We start from the raw sequence: 21253 nt of genomic DNA, 5'->3' as shown, positions 1-21253 counted from the left end.
AGAAAACCCCCAACTCCTGGTTTCTCCCCAAGGAGGGAAAGAGTTGGAACATGTGTCCAATGTTTCAGTTTCTCAGGGAGCTGCCCAAGGGACTGGTTTCTGTATCACCTGTTTCAGAGCACTGAGATCTGACATAGTCTAGATGCCTGGGGGTTGCTGAAAATAAGAAAGAGCTGGACAGCTTCCTGCTGTTCCAGAGAACCCGCAGTATAGCAAACAGACACCAGAGGGAGCAAGAGATTACAAGCTCCTATAAAAAGAAACCTGCAAAATCTCTCTAGCTGGGAATATATACCCACAAGTCCAGAAAAGATGCATCCACAAAAAAGGTTTGAGGGGACCCCAGAATCTCTATCTGAGCTCAGTGGCAAAGGTCTTCCCCTGCATGAAGGCAGTCTGTAAAGACTGGCAGATGTGGCTGTGTTTTCAAATGGTAGATCCCAACACAAGGTAACAAGACACACAAAGGAAACAAGGAAACATGGCCCAACTAAAAGAACAAAATAAATCTCCAGGAACTGACCCTAAAGAAACTGAGCTATATGAATTACCTGATAAAAATCTAAAAATAACTGTCATAAAGATGTTCAACAAGCTCAGGAAAACAATGCATAAATAAAATGAGAATATCAATAAAGAGAAAACACTAAAAAGAACCAAACAGGAATTTTGAAGCTGAAGAATACAATACCTGAATTGAAAAATTCACAAGATGGGTTCAAAAGCAGTCTTAAATCAATCAGAACAAAGAATCAAGGAACTCAAAGATAAGTCGTTTGAAATTATGCAGAGGAACAAAAAGAAAAGAGAATGGAAAAGAATGAAGAAAGGCTTAAGGGACTTACTATCAGTTAGATCGTTACACGCATTATGGAAGTCCCAGAAGGAGAGGAGTGAAAGGAGCAGAAAGCTTATTTGAAGAAATAATGACCCAAAACTCCCAAATCTGGGGAAAGAAATGGACATTCAGGTTCAAGAAGTCCAACAGCTTCTTATGGGATACAGCAAGGGCAGTTCTAACAGGGAATTTCATAGTGGTAAATGCCTGCACTAAAAAAGAAGAGACTCTCAAATAAACCACCCATCTTTACACCTCAAAGAACTAGAAAAAGAAGAATAAATTAAACCCAAAGTTAACAGAAGGAAATGATAAGGATTAGAGCAGAAATAAAATTTTAAAAAATCAACAAAACAAAGAGGTGGTTTTTAGAAAAGATCAGCAAAATTGACAAACTCTTAGTTAATAAAAAGAGAGAGAAGCCTCAAACATAATCAGAAATGAAAGAGGAGGTATTAAAATTGATGTCAGAGAAATACAAAGGATCATAACAGACTACCACGGACAATTACTCAACAACAAACTGGATAACCTAGAAAAAAAGTGGATAAATTCCTAGAAACATATAACCTATCAAGACTAAATAATGAAGAAACAGAGAAAATTTGAACAGACCTATAACTAATACAGAAACTGAATCAGTAATCAAAAACCTCCCAACAAAGAAAAGTCTAGGATTCAGTGGTTTCACTGGAGGATGCTACTAAACATTAACACTTATGCTTCTCAAATTCTTCCAAAAAATTTTAAGGGGAGGGAACACTTCCACACTCATTTTATGAGGCCAGCATTACTCTGACACCAAAGCTGAACGAAGACACTACAAGAAAGGAAATACAGACCAATATCCCTGATGAATACAGATGCAAATCCTCAACAAAATATTAGCAAACTGAGTTCAACAGTTTTAACAACACATTAAAAGGATCAGACACCATGACCAAGTGGAATTTATTCCAAGAATGCAAGGATGGTCCAACATACAAAAGCCAATCAATGTGATACACCACATTAAAAGAACAAAAAACTGGGCTTCCCTGGTGGCGCAGTGGTTGAGAGTCCACCTGCCGATTCAGGGGACACGGGTTCGTGCCCCGGTCTGGGAGGATCCCACATGCCACGGAGCGGCTGGGCCCTTGAGCCATGGCCGCTGAGCCTGCGTGTCTGGAGCCTGTGCTCCACAACAGGAGAGGCCACAACAGTAAGAGGCCCGCGTACCGCAAAAAAAAAAAAAAATTAAAAATCACATGATCATTTAAATAAATACAGAAAAAGCATTTGACAAAATTCAACACCTTAAATTATTAAAAACACTTGACAGATCAGGAACAGAAGCAAATTACCTCAAAATAATAAAGGCCACATATGAAAAGCCAATGTCTAGTATATACTTAACTGTGAAAAACTGCAAGTTTTTCCTTGGAGACTAGGAATAAGGCAAAGATGTCCATTGTTACCATTTCTATTCAATATAGTACTAGAAATCCTAGCTAGAGCAATTAGGTGAGAAAAGAAAACGCATACAAATTGGAAAGGAGGAAGTAAAATTATCTGTTTGCAGAAACATGATCTTATACATAGAAGACTCTACAGACTCCACAAAAAAAACCATTACAATTTAAGCAATTCAGCAAAGCTGCAGGATAAAAAAATTGGTATAAAAAAAGAGGTTGCATTTCTATACACAAAAATAAAAAATCAGAAAAGAAAATTAAGAAAATGTCATTTACAATAGCATCAAAAAGAATAAAATACTTAGGAATAAACATTACCAAGAATGTGATAGACTTATACACTGAAAACTACAAAGCACTGCTTAAAGAAATTCAAGACACAAATAAATGAAAAGACATCCTGTGTTCATGATTGGAAGACTTAATATTGTTAAAATGTCCATACTACCCAAAGCAATCTACAGATTCAATGCAATTCCCATCAAAATCTCAGTAGCACTTTTTTGAGAAACAGAAAGATCAATTCTAAAATTCATATGGAACCACAAAGGATCCTGAATAGCCAAAACAATTTTAAGCAAGAAGAACAAAGCTAGAGGCCCCATACTTCCTGACTTCAAAACATATCACAAAAGTACAGTAATCAAAACAGTACGGTACTGATGTAAAGAGAGACACATAGAACAATGGAAGAAAACAGAGAAAGTCTCACATATATGGTCAACTGATCTTCAACAAGTGTGCTAAGAACACACAATGGGAAAAGGATAGTTTCTTCAACAAATGGTGTTGAGAAAACTGGATTTCCACATGCAAATGAATGAAACTGAAGCCTTATCTTACACTACACAAAAATCAACTCAAAATGGATTGAAGACTTAAACAGGACATGAAACTACAAAACTCTTAGAAGAAAATACAGGGGAAAAGCTTCATGATATTGGTCTTAGCAATGATTTTTTTTTTTTTTTTTTTTTTTTTTTGCAGTACGCGGGCCTCTGTGTGTGTGGCCTCTCCCGTTGCAGAGCACAGGCTCCGGATGCACAGGCTCAGCGGCCATTGCTCATGGGCCCAGCCGCTCCGCGGCATGTGGGATCTTCCCGGACCGGGGCACAAACCCGTGTCTCCTGCATCGGCAGGCAGACTCTCAACCACTGCGCCACCAGGGAAGCCCTTAGCAATGATTTTTTAAATATGACCTGGCAATGATTTTCTGGATATGACACCAAAAGCACAGGCAACATAAGCAAAAAGAGACAAGTGAGACTACATCAAACTAAAAAGCTTCTGCATAGCAAAGGAAACAATCAACAGAGTAAAAAGGGGATCTGTGGAATAGGAGAAAATATTTGCAAACCAAATATCTAATAAGGGTTAACATCCAAAAGTAAACAAGGAACTCTTACAAGTCAATAACAAAAAAAATCAAATAACCTCATTTTAAAAATGGGTAAGGGACCTGAATAAACATTTCTTCAAAGAAAACATACAAGTGTCCAATAAGTATATGAAAAGATGCTTGACATCACTAATCATCAGAGAAATGCAAATCAAAACCACTGTGAGATATCACCTTACACCTGTTAGCATGGTCATTATTAAAATACAAACCAGAACCAAAAGAAAACAAAATAAGAGTTTTCAAGCATATGGAGAAAAGGGAACCCTTGTAAATGTTGGTGGGAATGTAAAATGGTGCGGCCATTATGGAGACCAGTATGGAAGTTCATCAAATTACTAAAAATAGAACTATTATATGTTCCAGCAATCTCACTTCTGGGTATTTATCAAAAGAATTGAAAACAGGATCTAAGAGATGTTTGCACTCCTATGTTCACTGCAGTATTATTCACAATAGCCAAGAAGTGGAAACACCTAAATATTCACCAGCATATCAATGGATAAATAAAATGTGGGGTATATACAGTGGAATATTATTCGGCCTTAAAAAGGGAAATCCTGTTATATAGTACAACATGGATGAACCTTGAGGGCACTGTGCTAAGAGATATTAACCAGTCACAGAAGGACAAATACTGCATGATTCCATTTTTATGAGGTATCTACTGTAGTCAAACTCACAGAAGCAGAAAGTGGCATGGTGGTGGTCAGGGGCTGGGAGGAGGAGGAAAGGGGGAGTTGCTGCGCAATGGGTACAGAGATTCAGTAATGCAAGATGAAAAAGTTTGAGAGATCTGCTGCACAATGATGCATATACAGTTAATAATACTGTACACTTTAGGGTAGATCTCATGTTACATGTTTTTTTACCACAAAAAGGGGGGAAATGAAGTTTGTATGACATGACTTGTTCACGATGAATGGATGCCAACTTCTAGGGATCAGCATTTCCATCTGCAAATACTCACATCTTTATGGAATTATCTTTACGGAACTGGATTAACATCAAGCTCCCCAATATGGTTTTCAAAATCCACTATCCCCTTTTTGGAAATCAGAGTGACACCTGTCCATCTTAACCTTCTAGTACCTTTCCTTTTATCTAGGATTTCCTAGATTACTTACAGTGGTACAGAAAATACATCTGCAAATTCTCTTAGAACCCTGAAATAAAATTATCCTGGGGCAGAAGAATTGAAATAAATGACAATAGTTAGACGCTTACTTGCTTTCTTATATGCTACTTACTTATCTCAATTTCTCTCTCACCAATGGTGTTTGCACCCTTTCCAAACTAATGTGCATTCTCTCACAGAGAATGTTCTAAAACAAACTAAAACAAAAAATGTTGAGTAATTTTGCTTTCTCTATCTGCTCACATTACACCAAACAGCAGGCCCAAGCTTGTAACAGTACAATTAAAGTAATCAAATGCATGGTACTGTAGATATAAGTTGTGATGATTTACATAAATTTTAAGAATAGAGCTATTAAAATTCTAATTTCACTGCTTACTTTCAAATATGCAGCTGCCTCTTGGACAGAAAGTGTTCTCTGACTAGAACTGCCACATTCATGATCTCCTGGAAAGATTAGCATATTATTAATTTTGAATCAGTACTATGTTAAACAGAAGAAAACAAATATGATTAACCAAACTAGTTTTACAAATTACACAATTATAGATTATATTATTATAATCAGTAAAGAAAGAAGATAAACACTCATTTATATTTTCTAGAAATAAATTCCAATAGGCAATATAAACAAATATTTTTATATCAACCACAACCTTTAAATGTATTTCAGTCTAGATAGAAACATACATTCCTCTTACATTCCCAATGAAATTGTTAGCCAGGGGTAGGAATCATGTCATGCTGATGCCTATCCATAGACCTTGGCACAAAGAAAGCCCTCTATAGATGTATTATTTTTCAAGGGGGAAAATTCATTGTGCTAACTCATACATCTATTAACTGAAGCTAATAATTCAAGAGTTCAAGTAAGTTTGAATTAAAATGTACATTTTCGGAGTATTACTAAGCCTATCTTTAGCAAGGAGTATGCATAACTTAAATTATTATAACACAAATCAATAGGGAAATTAGAAGCTTCTACCTATAATCTGGTTTCTACAAATACGTGTACTACATACAAAAGTTTGGAAAACTACATTTTCCTTTTCTTGTAACTATTTATAGAAGAATCCAAAGCCTTTTTTTCTTTTTCAGGCTATCTGTGGTTATTAGAGATCAATTATCCTTACAATGAACTTCAATTTTAAGTTTCTCCTACTTGTTTCTTTCAAGTACTTTTTAAAAAAAAAATTTAACATAAAAGTACAATAATTAAAGTAAAATCCTTGGCAAATTTTTCTATCATAAAAGCAACCACGTTCCTATTTATCGTTTTGTTCAAGTAGCCAGATTTTAATGGTCATGGTTGTAAAACAGGTAGAAATACCTATTAGATGAACGTGTAAGTCTTCAAATTTTATAATCCATCCTCAGAGATTCCGATTCCACAGATCTACAGCAGAGGTTGGCAAACCCACAGACCAAATCTGGCCTACCACCAGTTTTTATAAATGAATTTTTATTGCAACACAGCCACGCTCATTCAAGTATTATCTATGGCTGCTTTCAGGCTCTAACAGCAGAAATGAGTAGTTGTGACAGAGACAGTCTAGCCCGCAAAGCCTAAAAAATCTACTATCTGGCTCCTTCACAGAAGAAAGTTTGCAGACCCCTGCTGTAGAAGAAGGAATCTATATCTTTAAAAGCACCCCAGACTATGCTGATCTAACACACTTCATAAAACACTGCTATAGAGACAGCTCTAGAAGCTTGTAGCAGCAACATGAGGAATTCCATGTAGATTATATACTTCATTTCTGGGTGCTACAGCATACCAAATAAATGTCATCAGTTTGCAGCATATGTATATAACAGTCTTCCAGTCAATGCAAAGAAGACTTTTAGTGATATACACACAATTATTAGCCAAAAAAATCTGACCAGAATTAAGGACCCCCCCCAAAAAAAAACAAAAAGTGGTGAGAGGATGGGGAACTGTCAGGATTCTCAATGCTTCCATTCGACCAGAGAAGTTCTACATTCACCTACTAGGTTTCTACCAATGATCTAGTTTCTACAAAAGGATCTGCTACAAACAAAAGTTTGGAACACTACATTTTTCTTTTCTTGTAACTGTTCATATGAAGAGAATCCAAAGTCTCTTCTTTCAGATTATGTGAAATAACTGAAAAAAGTTAAAAGGTAATAGATAAGGTGCTACTACAGCTTTTATAAATGATAAACTTCATGCCAATTCACCTATATTATTCTAATTGCAGATATGTTGCATACCTGAGAACTCTCAAAGTCTTACTAAGACCAGAATATGAGGAAAATGCGATGTTTCAGGAGAAAAAAATTCTGTAATATATTTACTTTATCCAAGGAAATGACACCTATACAATCACCAAAGGAAAATCCGCACTTTTATATTTAATCGAGGATTTTAGTTAATCCTCTGCTTACCCAATTTAACTGATATATAAGATTTCAGAATTTTGTTATTATCAATGCAATAAAAAAATGTGATGACTTTTACCATAGAGTATATATCTATATTTCATTGTATACATATGGCAGGCAGGAAAAAGGCCTTCATTAAACGTATCTATACAGATAAAAACCCACTCCATATAAGGACTAAAAACTTCTAAAGAGAAAACACCCCACAATGTAACATAACAACACTGAACTTGGGAAAAACCATTTCTACTGATACTGCATGCTATATATGCAAATTAATTTTCAAAACACTTTTCGAGACTATGAATGTTAAAACAATTACCTGCAAGCTGTGCCAATCGATCATGAAGCTTGTATAAAGTGTTCATCATAAGATTTTTCTTACTTTCCTAAATTTAAAAGAAATTATTATAAAATATCCAATTCCGGGGGGAAAAATGCACCAATTAATAATTTTTATTCAAAAAGAAAAACAGTGAATGAATTTAAAAACCATAGAAGCTACATAATCTGAAAGACAAATTCATATTTAACCAATGGCTACCATATCTTAAAGAAACCTTAATCTAAGAATCTAAACTATCACTCTAAATATTTTACCTTCTTGAGGATGATTGGGAAACCGGCACTAAGGTTAGTGCTAGAAAAGGTCTCATATACAACAAACTCCCCCAGCCACCAAAACAATGCTCCCAATCCCCTCTATACAATGCACACCCATGTGTATTTTTATGAGACTGTTTTCTTCATGTTTTGTTTTAACCTGCCTCAACCACATAATAAGGAAATGAGTAATGACACTTCAATTAAATTAACCCTCAACCCCTCCTAGGTCCCAAAGTGGCCCTGTATAAATTTATGAACCATTAAAGTGAAACAAACATTTAATGAGCATCTACGAGTTAAGAACTGTTCTCAGCAAAGCGAGAAACCCAGGGAACAAGATGGTTCCTGTTCTCAAGGGCAAAATACATACTAAACGTTATATTATAGTTGCAAACAAGGTACAATGTAAATACAGAAGGTGGAGGGGAAGGAAGATCCATTTATGGAAGCGGGAATATCTGAATCAGGCTTCACAGAAAGAACAGAATTGACCAGCATTCCAGGCAGAAGGAACAGCATGGGCCTGAAGGAATAAAACCTTTGGTTATATTTCTTACATAACCAGAGCCTACTTTGACTCAGCAAACTGCTAGAAAAGCAGTTTGGAGTCAATGGCTAGAGAGCTCTAGATACCAAGACAAAGAGTTTGACTTCATTCTGAACATTTAGGACAAGAAAAGTAAAACAGAACTGTGCATCAGGAATATTATTCTGACCATATGAAAGGAAACCAGAGTGGAGACTACTGCAATGTCTAAGCACCCTGACAAGTAGTCTAAACCAATGAGACCTCAATTTAAGAGCAATCACAATTAAGAGAAACTGATACAAGCAACGGGGGAGGGTAGGTTAGGAGAGGGGGTAAGAATAGCTTATCACACTATTTGAAATAAACTCATGATTTATGAGGGGGCTATGTCTTTATTATTTCCTTTCTCCTTAAGTTTCTAACAAAATAGGATTACTGTATGAATATGACCAGGAACAAATTCAGACAAGATAGTAAAAAAGCTGGGAAAGTAAAATTCATATGCCCAGTGACATGTAATCTCATCCATTTGTTTTCACGCTATATGTTCAAGGACAGAAGAGACAAGTCTGCACACTATGGATGGCATGCTTTTATCAATGCAGCTTTAATGAGTGGTACTAGGAAGAGAAAAACTCATCAAAGGCTCCACAATCCTACCACCAGGGTCCCTGGCTTTATGTGAGATGGTTGATAAAGATAAGTAACATTCCTTCAGCTGACTACTTGCCTTACAACCCATTTGCTTTTTACCCCCTCAACTCTATCTCAACCTGATTCAGAATCAAGCCAGTCCTTATCACATAAGCTTAAAAATCCAAACTGCAAAAATTAGACATCAAAAAGTAATGGCAGGGGCTGAAATTCAAGATTCTGAAAGCTATGCATCTGTGACAGATTAAACCACAAAATAATAAATATGTTCAATATAACAAGATGAGGAGCTCCAATGATAGTGTAGGTTGTGGACTTGACGTATAAAACCAAGGTAAATCTGATTAAGCTTCAGGACTAAAGTGGTTGACAGTTTGGAAGTTTGTTTCCTTCCTTAACTGGAAAAGGGACCGATTCCCTTTTCGTTTTGCATGTCCTGATCACGCCTATCCCCACACCCCTTTCAAAACCAAAACTAAATCCAAAAATTTGACACTGTCCTCTGTGATTACATCTTTAATGAACATCAGAGGCCTGGGAATAAACTTCATCTTTTTTTTTTTTTTTTTTGCGGTACGCAGGCCTCTCACTGCTGTGGCCTCTCCCGCTGCGGAGCACAGGCTCCGGACGTGCAGGCTCAGCGGCCATGGCTCACGGGCCCAGCCGCTCCGCGGCATGTGGGATCCTCCCGGACCAGGACATGAACCCGCGTCCCCTGCATCGGCAGGCGGACTCTCAACCACTGCGCCACCAGGGAAGCCCTAAACTTCATCTTTTGATTCACATATATTAACCCTGGACTAGGACTTCCCTGGTGGTGCAGTGGTTAAGAATCTCCCTGCCAATGCAGGGAACATGGGTTTGATCCCTGGTCCGGGAAGATCTGACATGCCATGGAGCAACTAAGCCTGTGCACCACAACTACTGAGCCTACACTCTAGAGCCCATGAGCCACAACTACTGGGCCCATACACCACAACTACTGAAGCCCGTGCACCCTAGAGCCTGCGCACCACAACTACTGAGCCCACACGCTCTAGAGCTTGCGTGCTGCTACTGAGCCCACATGCTGCAACTACTGAAGCCTGTGCAACTAGAACCCATCTCCACAACAAGAGAAGCCACCACACTGCAACGAAGAGTAGCCCCTGCTCACCACAACTAGAGAAAGCCTCTGTGCAGCAACGAAAACCCAATGCAGCCCAAAAATAAATAATAAATAAATACATTAAAAACAACAACAAAAAACACTGGACTAGACAAGTAGAAGAAATAACAAAACCTAATCATATGTAACTGGATCTCATACTGGATAACATACATGCTATTCCATTCGCATACAATGCATTTAAACGCCCAAAAAGCTCAGCTATAATTTTTTCAAGAATTATTTTTCCAACAGCAACTCATTCAAAATGACCATCTATATATTACAAGGGTGTCAAGTGCCATCCAAATGATCAACTAACTTACGATCTAAATAGTTTTTATGGAACGTTTTATTAATGGGAACAAATCAATTTTGAGAAATAGAAAGGTTCAATAATCTTTAGCACCAATATGCTAAACTAGAACTAAATCCGAAAAGGGTGTACATCAAATGTTAAAGTTACTTTCTTACAGAAACTTATATTGGCTTATAGTTTCATTACAAACTTCTTCCATTCTGTCTGCTTTTCAGATTGCCTCCTAATATTCAGCTTGAAATGTGTCTACTGATCACCCTGAAAACAAGTTAAAGATCTACAAATAAATCCATATTTAAAGTAAGCTTTCAAGTAACCTTCCATTAAACAAAAATAATTTTTTAATTTGAAATAGCTACCTTCTAATTGTGTGTTTTGGTAAGCTCCAGATTTTCTTTTACTAATACAAATCATTCTCTGAAGCAAAGTTCTCATTCTTGGGGGAAAAACCAAACTGTAGGGTGACTCTACCAAATTTTCTCACATATTATCACCTTTAAATATTTCCCTCTTGTATCTCAGCCAATTTTCTCCTCAAGGATATTTTCAATTTTTGTATCAAGTCCGATTAAATGATATTAATGGATTTTTTTTTTTTTTTTTTTTTTTTTTTTTTTTTTTGTGGTATGCGGGCCTCTCACTGTTGTGGCCTCTCCCCTTGCGGAGCACAGGCTCTGGATGCGCAGGCTCAGCGGCCATGGCTCACGGGCCCAGCCACTCCGCGGCATGTGGGATCCTCCCAGACCGGGGCACGAACCCGTGTCCCCTGCATCGGCAGGCGGACTCTCAACCACTGCGCCACCAGGGAAGCCCCGATATTAATGGATTTTAAACACTTAGCATAGTGCCTGGAACAGAATAAACACTTAACATAGTTAATTGCCATTATCTTCATTACAGTTATTATTATTATTTAGAGATTAGGAACCTCAGGTTCCCCCAAGGGGAAAATTATACAGAAGAAAATAAAGTCTTGTCTTTTCAATGTTCAGTGAGTATACTGTGCAAATTTAAATTATGATGCCAGCAGCAATGTTATACTTAATATGATAAAGTCAACTTTTTAAAAAAAACAACATCACCACAATAGAATACTACAGAAAATAATCATTACTAACAATCTAAAGTAACATTCTATGGATCTGATTATAAATTATTACATATCCTTTAGTAAACAAATAATGTTTTCCGTACAGGTCTGTATTACTGTCAGTTCCTATAATAAAAAAAAATTAATAACTAATTGTGTATTATAATATAAACTCAAATATCATAATCTTTGGAGTGCCTGTAATGATGAATGATAAGTGAAAAATATTTTCATGTGAGTAAAACTTAGGTTAAAATTAATATTATAAATCCTTTAAAAATACAAGGAATCATAAATAAGTTGCATAAGACTCTAAATCCTTTGCCTTCCTGACAGTTGAAAAGGCATGCCAATGAGCAAAAAATCGAAAGAGAACAAAAGGAGGGCAAAAAAGACAAAAACTGCTAGGGTACCCAACAATTAAGAAAACAGGCATACTTTTAAGGGTAAGACCAGATCCCCAGATGACATGCCACTGCCATTTTACTTAGCAGTGGCTTTTACCTCAAAGTGATAAACAGGTCAGCTCTTAGGTGGAAACTGGTGTCAGATTTAATTATACTGTGGTCAAGGAATACTCAAAAATAAGAAAATTTATTGCCTTTAAAATTACTACTTTTTAGGTGATAGTCATCCTACTACCTTTATCATATAAAACATAAGACAAAGTATCAGTATTAAGATTTTTTACTTACTTTCATTTTTCCAAATGTTTCATCAAAGGGGTTTTTTACTATCAAGGAAAGAAAAAGAGAGAACTGTTAGCATCATTTAAGAATGAGAATTAGAATCCCCCTAAACAAGTCCTCGGAAATGCCAACATGTACTATGCTAAAACTGAATGTAAACATGCAAACAATATATAAACAAATTGATGATAATAAAGGTTGGGGAACTAATTTTTCAGACTTACTATATTTACCATTCTCACTATGATTTTGTGGTTTGCTCTACAATACTTAGAGTGACTTGGTTCAAGTCCTAGCTCCACTACTTACTAGCAACGTGGCCTTGAACTACCATCTATTTAGCCACTCTAAGATGTAGTTTCCTCTTCTGTAATGGAAGGATGTAATGATGATACCTACCTTATACAGTTGTGAGGATTAAATGAGATAAACCATACAAAATGCTTGGCACAGTGTCAAACAGTTAATATATGTTACCTATTATCGTTACTATTAATGACTATCATTTCTTCACCTTAACTTGGTTTCTCTTCAAAATATAGACTAAAGGCAGTTACTACTTGAGCAAATCTACAAGATGCTTTAAAACTGAATAATTCATTTAGAATTCTTACTTCCAATGATTAAAAAACAAAACTTCCTAGTCCTTGCTAACATCTGGAAAAGTGGCATGAAACAAATATACACATCAAAGTGGCTAAGAATAAAGTCTCAGTATTAAACAACTTCTTACTTCTAATAAATATTATAAAGAAAGGATTTACCACTTTCTATCCAACCTCCATACACCCACCCTCCCCCAAAAGATACAAACAAGTTCATGGCTGATTATGTAGCATCTCTCTGGTTATTATTTAGAATCTCCTCCTTTTCCTCTATTTTAAAATTGCATGCAAAAATATTCAAAGCTTTCAGATACCTGGATCTCTATAGGCCAGGTCACAACTAAGACTAACTGAGCCTACAAAGTAGTTCACACTGACCAGGTTTCCTTTCTGAGGTGCTTTTCTATTTTTATTTGAGAAAACAGGAAGTCCCATAGGAACCAGGAACTGCCTGATTCTAAGAAAGTTCATGTGTGAGACCAGTTTAAGTTAAAAGGTACAATAAAAAAAAACAAGGCAAAAATGTATTCTGCTATCATCTAAAGGAATTTGGTAATGAATTTTCAGACATCATTTTTCTATAAAGCAATAGGGTTTTCATGCTGAGAAAGAAAAAATTTTGAAAAACAGAAGATCAAAAGTACTCAGTAAGGGACTAGAAAGAGGAATATAGCTTAAAGATTAAATAAAATGTTAAGAATCAGAACATGCTTAGACTAAAAAGATACTTTTTAATAACACTAATTTTAATTAATGTAAAATTTGAACAATTTAAAATAAAGCCATATTTAGTTCAATATACTACCAAAAATGCTTTTGTCAATCTACTTAAAATAAATTGGTCAAACAATACTAAACAATGAGTATTTTATTTGCCCTCTATAAGAGTAATTCTAAAAAATATTAAAACATGCAATTCTAAAAACAGGTTTTAATATCTATGAAGAAAGGCCATGAGAGGACCATTTTTGACTGCTTACAAATTTGTTTCTGTCAAAATTATTAAATGAAAAACTAGCTCTTCAAGTATCTCTATGAAAGTATTACTGTAGATTGTGGATGCTCTGCCACTAGACTGCTCTACTATGAGTTTCTCATGACAAGGGATCACATATATTCATGTTCATATGCTTGGAGCCAAGCACAGTACTGAACATACAGTCAGTGTTTGAAAAGTACTATTTGAGCTGTCTAGGCTAAACCTGCCCTTCTTTATTCTACTCTATGTGTTAACACTGAAGCAAAAGTGTTAAACTCTGCAGGAAGCTGGAGAAGGGTACGTTCTGAGCAACTGGGAAGGGAGAGGAATAGGATAACAAAGGGAAAGCCAAAGAGCAGAACAGTAATTCTGTTGAAAAACATTGCTCTGCCATTTGTATCTTTCTAAATTTCTGCCTCTTGTCTAATAGGTTTAGATACCCAAGAGTATAACATATCTGAAAGCCAACAATATACATACCTACTGATAAAAAAAATGTTCCCCAACTTCCTGTGACAACTGTCACCTATTAAATTAACAGATGGACCTATTAAATTAACAAAAGTAAATGTAGTCTTGAGGTTAAGTTTAAAAAGGAAACTCCATCTAAAAACAGCAATTTTAGCAAACCAAATGCATTTTTATGCATCTAACTTTTATTCCCCTAAATCATTTCAGTATTTCTAAAACTACATCAGTACTTTTTATCTCATCCACATTACCTACAATTTCTAATGGATACAACAAATATTGTTACCCCTAGTGAAAACATTCCTCCCTCCCCCTGCTAACTAGGCAATTGTAGAGAAGAAACCATATTCCAAAAGCAATCTACAGCAAAATGCCACCTCATTTTTTAGCCTCTTTTCTAGGGATGGAAACTGAGAGTAAACTATAGTTCTTATCTCTTATCCTAAAGCAATGATAATGCCAAGTTAGTATTTCAAACTTATTGTCCTCCTATATCCCCTACACCCCGAACAGCTTCTCATTACTGCTTTTTCTCAAATTCTCCTGGTGTTGCCATTTCTCCTTCATTTTTCTTGTTCAGATTATTTCAAACCTCAAATATACCAAACTTTTTAAAATAAATGTCCTTAAATTTTGACTTCTCTTCTTCAGACTATCCTAATAATTGTAAAAATCGAAGTCCTAAAAATATTTCTTTAATTATACTACTAGACCCCTCAAAATTCTCCAATGATTTCTCATCACATTTTGCTTCAAGGAACTAATTCTAATCTTGTGATACTTTCCTACTTACTTTCAAGACACATTGTTTCCTCTCCTTCTCTAAGCCTCTTTCTCTCACATAAATTGAAAAAAAAAAAATGTTACTAGTTTTACTGATCCTTTCTATCAAGTGTAAACTTTTTTCCATTCTCTTAGGCTGAGATCAAACTGTCAACCATTATGAATTCGCAGATAAAAAGGAAAAAAATGAAGCATATTATAAATGTACGTACATTGTTTTTTTAGACAATGCTATTGCACGCTTAATGGACAGTATAATGTAAGCATAACTTTTACAGGCACTGGGAAACCATAAAACTCTTGTGACTCCCTTTATTGCAATATTCACTTTATTACAGTGTCAGGAACCAAACCTGTAATATCTCCGAGGTATGCCTGTATTCGCAAAGTATATGTTTAATGTTGACCAAATGAACTGATGTCCTCCTCAGGAAGGCCCCATTTTGGTCACTCAGTGGCAATAAAGGGAATAAAAGTCTGTGGTGACCAAAGTTCTTTTACAACTCAAAAGAAAGATAAAGTTTATTCATTTAATAAGTATTTATTGAATAGTTTGTGCTAGGCACTGGAAATGTGGCTGTGAATAAAATAAATAATATCTCTGCCCTCAAGGAGCTTATATTTTAGAGGGGTTAGAAGAGACAATGAGCAAATACACTTTTAAAATATATAGTATGTCAAATGGTTCTAAGTGCTTTGGAAATAAAACAGCAGGAATGGTGCTTGACATGTGAGGGAACTTCTATACTGTTTTCCATAGTGACTGTACCAATTTACATTCCCACCAACAGTGTACAAGGGTTCCCTTTTCTCCCCTTTTCTCAGATTGCATTTGAATAGAAACCTGAGAGAGCTGAGGGAACAGAGGGAACAGGAAGAGACTTATAGACAGAAAGAACAGGAAGTGTATGGGCTGTGAAGTGGCAGCATGCCTGCCATACTACTCCTGGAAATAAAGCAGTGTGGATGAGAGGGCAAGTAGCAAGAAATGAAGTCAAACTGGTAAAATTATTTAAGGGAGTTGGTAGGTAAGATAATGTAGAACCTTGAAGACTTTTTATATATTACTCTGAGCAAGAAACCTCAGAGAATTGGAAACATGTTATCCGGCTTACGCTTTAAAAGAAAGACACATTTAATAAGTGACAGGCCACTCTCTGGATTAAGTTTAAGAGTCCTAAACATTTAGATAAGAATGATCTGCTATTCATGAAAACTGAGGAAACAGTACATCCAGGAAAACTGAGGAAATAGTACATTCAGGGTACTTTCGTCCTGCTTTCTCTACATCAGCACAGCCAACTGCAGACAGCCTCAACATTTTTCTGTTCTGAATACTTGAAACTATTACCAGTCATATAAAAATATTCTGTCAGAAAGAACTGAATAGACATTTTTCTAAAGAAGACATACCTGGCCAAGAGGTACATGAAAAGGTGCTCAACATCACTAATCATTAGGGAATTGGAAATCAAAACCACAGTGAATTATCACCTCATACTTGTTAAAATGGCTATCCTCTAAAAGACGAGATAACAAGTTTGGTGAGGGTGGGGAGAAAAGGGAACACTTGTACACTGTTGGTGGGAATGTAAATTGGTACAGTCACTATGGAAAACAGTATAAAAGTTCCTCAAAATATTAAAAATAGAACTACCATATGATCCAGTAAAATCCCACTTCTGGGTACACATCAAAAGGAAATGAAAACAGGATCTCAAAGAGAGATCTGCATCCCCATATTCATGGCAGTGTGATTTACAACAGCCAAGATATGGGAACAACCTAACTGTCGATGGGTGAATGGATAAAGATGATGCAGTACGTATATACAATTCAGCCACGAGACAGTCGGAAATCCTGCCATTGCCAATAACATGGATAGACCTTAAGGGCATTGTGCTAAGTGAAATAATTCAGACAGAGAAAGACAAATACGGTATGATATCACTTACATGTGGAATCTAAAAAACCAAACTCAGAGAAACAGAGAGTAGAGTGGTGGTTACCAGGGGCTGGGCAGTGGACGTAATGGGGAAATACTGGTCAAAGGGTACAAACTTCCAGTTGTAAGATTAACAAATTCTGGGGATTTAATGTACAGCATGGTGATTATAGCTAATAATACTGTATTATAAACTTGCAAGTTGCTTAAAGAGTATTTCTTAGATGTTCTCACCACAAAAAAGAAATGATAATTATGTGACAGGATGGAGGTGGTAGCTAATGCTATGGTGGTAATCATTTTGCAGCATATAAATTTACCAAATCAACATGCTGTACACCTTAAACTTACACAATGTTATATGTCAATTATATCTCAATAAAGCTGGAAAAAAATTTCTGCCAGAAAGGCTCTGAGCTTTTGATCTTTCTGATCTTCTTCAAGCCTGAATGTTTTTCCTTCTCCTTCTTTCTGTCTTTAAGGTCCAGTTTGCAGCTCTCCTGCAGTCATGAAGGATGCCTAACCACTGCAGCTTATCAGGACCTTCCTCTTCTCAGAACCTCCATGTATTTACTCTCAGTATCCCACTACCTTAACTATTTGTTGCTGTTTTCTCCACCAACAAGACTGCAAAATCTCTACCTGCTTTGCAGATACTGGGTGCTAAATATATGCCGAAAGAATAGAAGCTTGAAGGCACAGTGCAGTCTCCTAGAATAACAGCTTCACCAATACCAGAGGGGTACTATAATCCTGCTTACTCTACAAGATTCTCCTTTGAATAAAAAGGAAATAATATTTCTTGAGCTCTTGATATGTTCCAGGAATACTGATGCCACGCTTTTAGGAGGTAGCTCATTTCATCCTTACACCACTATTTTACAGCAGGTATTACCCCTATTTTTATGGACAGAGAAACTGATGAATGATCCTTCAGGTTAATGCAGTTTAAAGAGTTGGGATTCAAACCTATGTCTGACTCCAAAGCCAACATTCTTTTCATTATAGAAAAAACTACAGAAAAGAAAATAATTATTCTATTTGGTTTAAGGAAAACATTCTTCTCTAAAACTTTCAGATTTGGAATCATTAAACTTTAATCTCTTTATGATGTAATGCATGAAAAATGCCCAAAATCGGGATAAGGAGGAAAAGACACTGCTTTTGGGAAAATACACTGATGTCTCTTAGATGAGGAAAACTCTTCAAAACCAAGTTCTCTAATTGTAGTCTAGAAAAGATTTTCCATGACCTGTCAAAACATAAAGTGTCTGATGACCACCACGGGCAGCATTCATCACTGCCCTTCTCTCTGCTGCCATGGCACTTTGCTTTTAAGACTGCTAAAAAACTTACCACAAGGCATCGGCTTAAAGAAAAAACCGTAATTTTCTAATTTAGTACCATACCACATCTAAACAATATTTTGGCTTCATCTGTTAACCTAAAATACAAACATATATCAAGTTGCCTACTAGGTGTCAGGCGTTATGCTGGTTGCAGGATATTAAAAAATGAAAATATGTAAGCCCTGAACTCAAGAGGTTCAGTCTGGAGGGCAGTAACTCTGCAGACATGTTCTTTCAAAGGCAGTCTCTTATAATTCTAAAAGTCTATGACTTTTAGGTTTTAGTCTTTGGAAACTTAAGGCTAGGTTTTAGTCTTTGGAAACTTCAAGTCATCTAGGCAATTAAATTCAGCTGCCTAAATGACCAATTATCTCTCTGAGTTGTACCTTTTTGTAAAACGACATTCAAATTCTCAAATCCCATCTTCTAGCATTAATGGTTTAAACAGAGCATAATTATATGTGAAGGGGGGGGGAGGGCAAATGTTTCCAACAGCTGCAGAACACTGCACCTGTATGGCCAACACTTCTGCATTTCACTGCCAGCCAGACTGATCTAAATATGGACAGGGTGAACAAGGCAGTACATTCTTTTGCAACACAGCACGCTGCCCGTTTGTTCTCTGAAAGTTCACCTACTGTGTCACGGTCTGCCAAATATGTGGTTATTCTAAAGCACAGGAACAGTTCACTTGAAGTGTACTTATTAGTAAACTACTGTGAATATTGAGATTAAATCAGCAATCAAAATAGACAAAATTATATGGACAAGAACTGTCTACTATAAAACTTGCCTAAGGTAAACTTTTATACCACCTTGTTCTACTCATAAATAACCTTTCCATGTTTACCACACTTATCTATCTGGATTTACAGAGGTACAGACCTAGATGGGGATAATCAGTGAAAGAGAAGGGGAGGAGGGTAACAACGCAAATACTTCTCTACTTCTCACATCCTATAGGACTCCCGACTTTTCACTGGCACTATTTTGAGAGGCAACAATCCTGTGCTGCTTCCAAATAAGTTTTCTTAAAGAATAACAGAATATACAGAGTGATTTTATAAAATAAAAATAAAAAGGGTTTTAAATGTGGTTATCAAAGTACTAAGAATATAGTGAAAACTGAAATAATGTATCCAAGGAAATAAAAGGTCAAAACTCATAATTAAATTGGCAATAGCCTTATTATTTGATTGGTTCTTATTCTTCATCCCTGTATGATAAGGAACATTATGATCTCTTGCAACCTTGTCGTCATTTGAAAGTCTCACATTTGCTCACCATAAAAATGAAGACTTCCTTGGAAAAAACTGATAACAGACTGCAATTGAAATTGTTATTAAATTTTTATTTAATCTTCATTCAAGCACTAATCTCACGTTATAATTGTACCCCAAGTTTGGGATCTCTGTAACAAAAGCTGTAAGAAAGACTTCTAACCATAGACTGTTCAACAAGTATTAATGGAGCATATTCTATACACCATGTTCTGAGAACATGCTGCATACGGAGTAGTGGAGATAAATGAGTAGCTATAATATAACAGCTATATATACATGGCTATAATATATATAATAAAAATAGCTATAATATAATCAATACCTTAGAGTTTAGAATAGAGTGCTTTAAGAATTCAGAAGGGGATAAATAATTTCTGTGTAAAATAGGTCTGAGCCTTAAAAATAAACCAAGAGTAATAAAATGGAATGTACTAGAAAATGCAACATTAATATATCTCAAAAATATCATGCTGAGAGAAAAAAGCCTCACAAAAGAGTATTCTATGAATCCATTTATATGAAGTTTCAAAACAGGCAAAGCAAATCTATGGTGAAAAAATCAAAACAATGATGGAGTATTGACTGGGTAGGAGGAAACTTACAGAGGTGACGGTTAATGTTCTGTATCTGTAGGGATTTAAGTTACACAGCTGGAAGAGTTTGTCAAAATCATCTGATGGTACATTAAAGATTTGTGCATTTGACTATATGCAAATCTTACCTAAAAAGAAAAAAACACCTCACTCTAGTTAATAATATACACAAAGTATGTAAGGGTGGAATATCCTAATATCTTCAATTTACTCAAATATATTTTTTAAAAAAACATAATGGTGGATGGAGTGATGAATAAGATATATAATAAAGTGAATATAGGAAGTGTGTAAACAGTAGACTAGGTGTGGGTATGAGTGTTCACAGCACAATTCTTTAAATTTTCTGTTTGAAATGTTTCATAATAAAATGGTAGGGGAGGAAAAGTATAAAAAAACAAAACGATAAATATTCATTGATGGTGCTAAAATCGTATCAGAGAACTGGTAAAAGGTCACTTCAATTCCTAGATACAGTAGGTTAAACCCCAATTTTAAAAGCTGCAGCTTATTGTACAAGAAAAAAATTTTTCTTCCTTACAAATCAGTCTAAATTCTTAAAATGAAAACTGAAAATTTCCTCTTCTTTTACAAAAAACTAGAAGAGTTACTGTAGCATAAGGGTTTTTTTGTTTTGTTTTGTTTTAGAAAGACCTGGCTACTATAGTCTTAGTTTTAAAAATTCATATAATTTACATATACAAATATGAATTTGTCTTTTTTACTAAAATAGTGTCATAAAGTTGGCAGATAGGGAAGTAGCCAAAATGTAGGAGCCTGTGTCTAGTAATTTTTAAAAAGTAAATGTTTGACAAACATTCACGATTATTTTCTAACACGCTTAACCTACTGAGTTGGAGATAATTCATCTACCAATGATTTTACAAGACTGGCTTCATTTACCAAAAATAAAATTAATACTATCAGGTTGGCCAAAAGGTTCGTTCAGTTTTCTCATACGATGGCTCTAGCGGCT

The 21253-nt window shown here is 35.7% G+C and overlaps 1 protein-coding gene across 1 annotated transcript in view; it reads right to left on the bottom strand.

The window, feature by feature from the left end:
• LEMD3 (LEM domain containing 3) overlaps positions 1–21253 on the bottom strand; it is a gene marked incomplete at both ends in the record, with an annotated part of 64352 nt that overhangs the window by 19778 nt on the left and 23321 nt on the right. The window contains 3 exons of the mRNA XM_079715541.1: positions 5209–5276; positions 7558–7624; positions 12276–12313. Coding sequence (XP_079571667.1) covers positions 5209–5276; positions 7558–7624; positions 12276–12313 — 173 coding nt within the window. The remainder of the gene's footprint in view (positions 1–5208; positions 5277–7557; positions 7625–12275; positions 12314–21253) is intronic.

This window comes from Hyperoodon ampullatus, assembly GCF_949752795.1.
Source record: "Hyperoodon ampullatus genome assembly, chromosome: 11".
NCBI classification, from domain to species: domain Eukaryota; kingdom Metazoa; phylum Chordata; class Mammalia; order Artiodactyla; family Ziphiidae; genus Hyperoodon; species Hyperoodon ampullatus.
The sequence above is the reverse complement of the archived record's forward strand: the minus strand, read 5'-3'. Positions and strand labels throughout refer to the sequence as shown.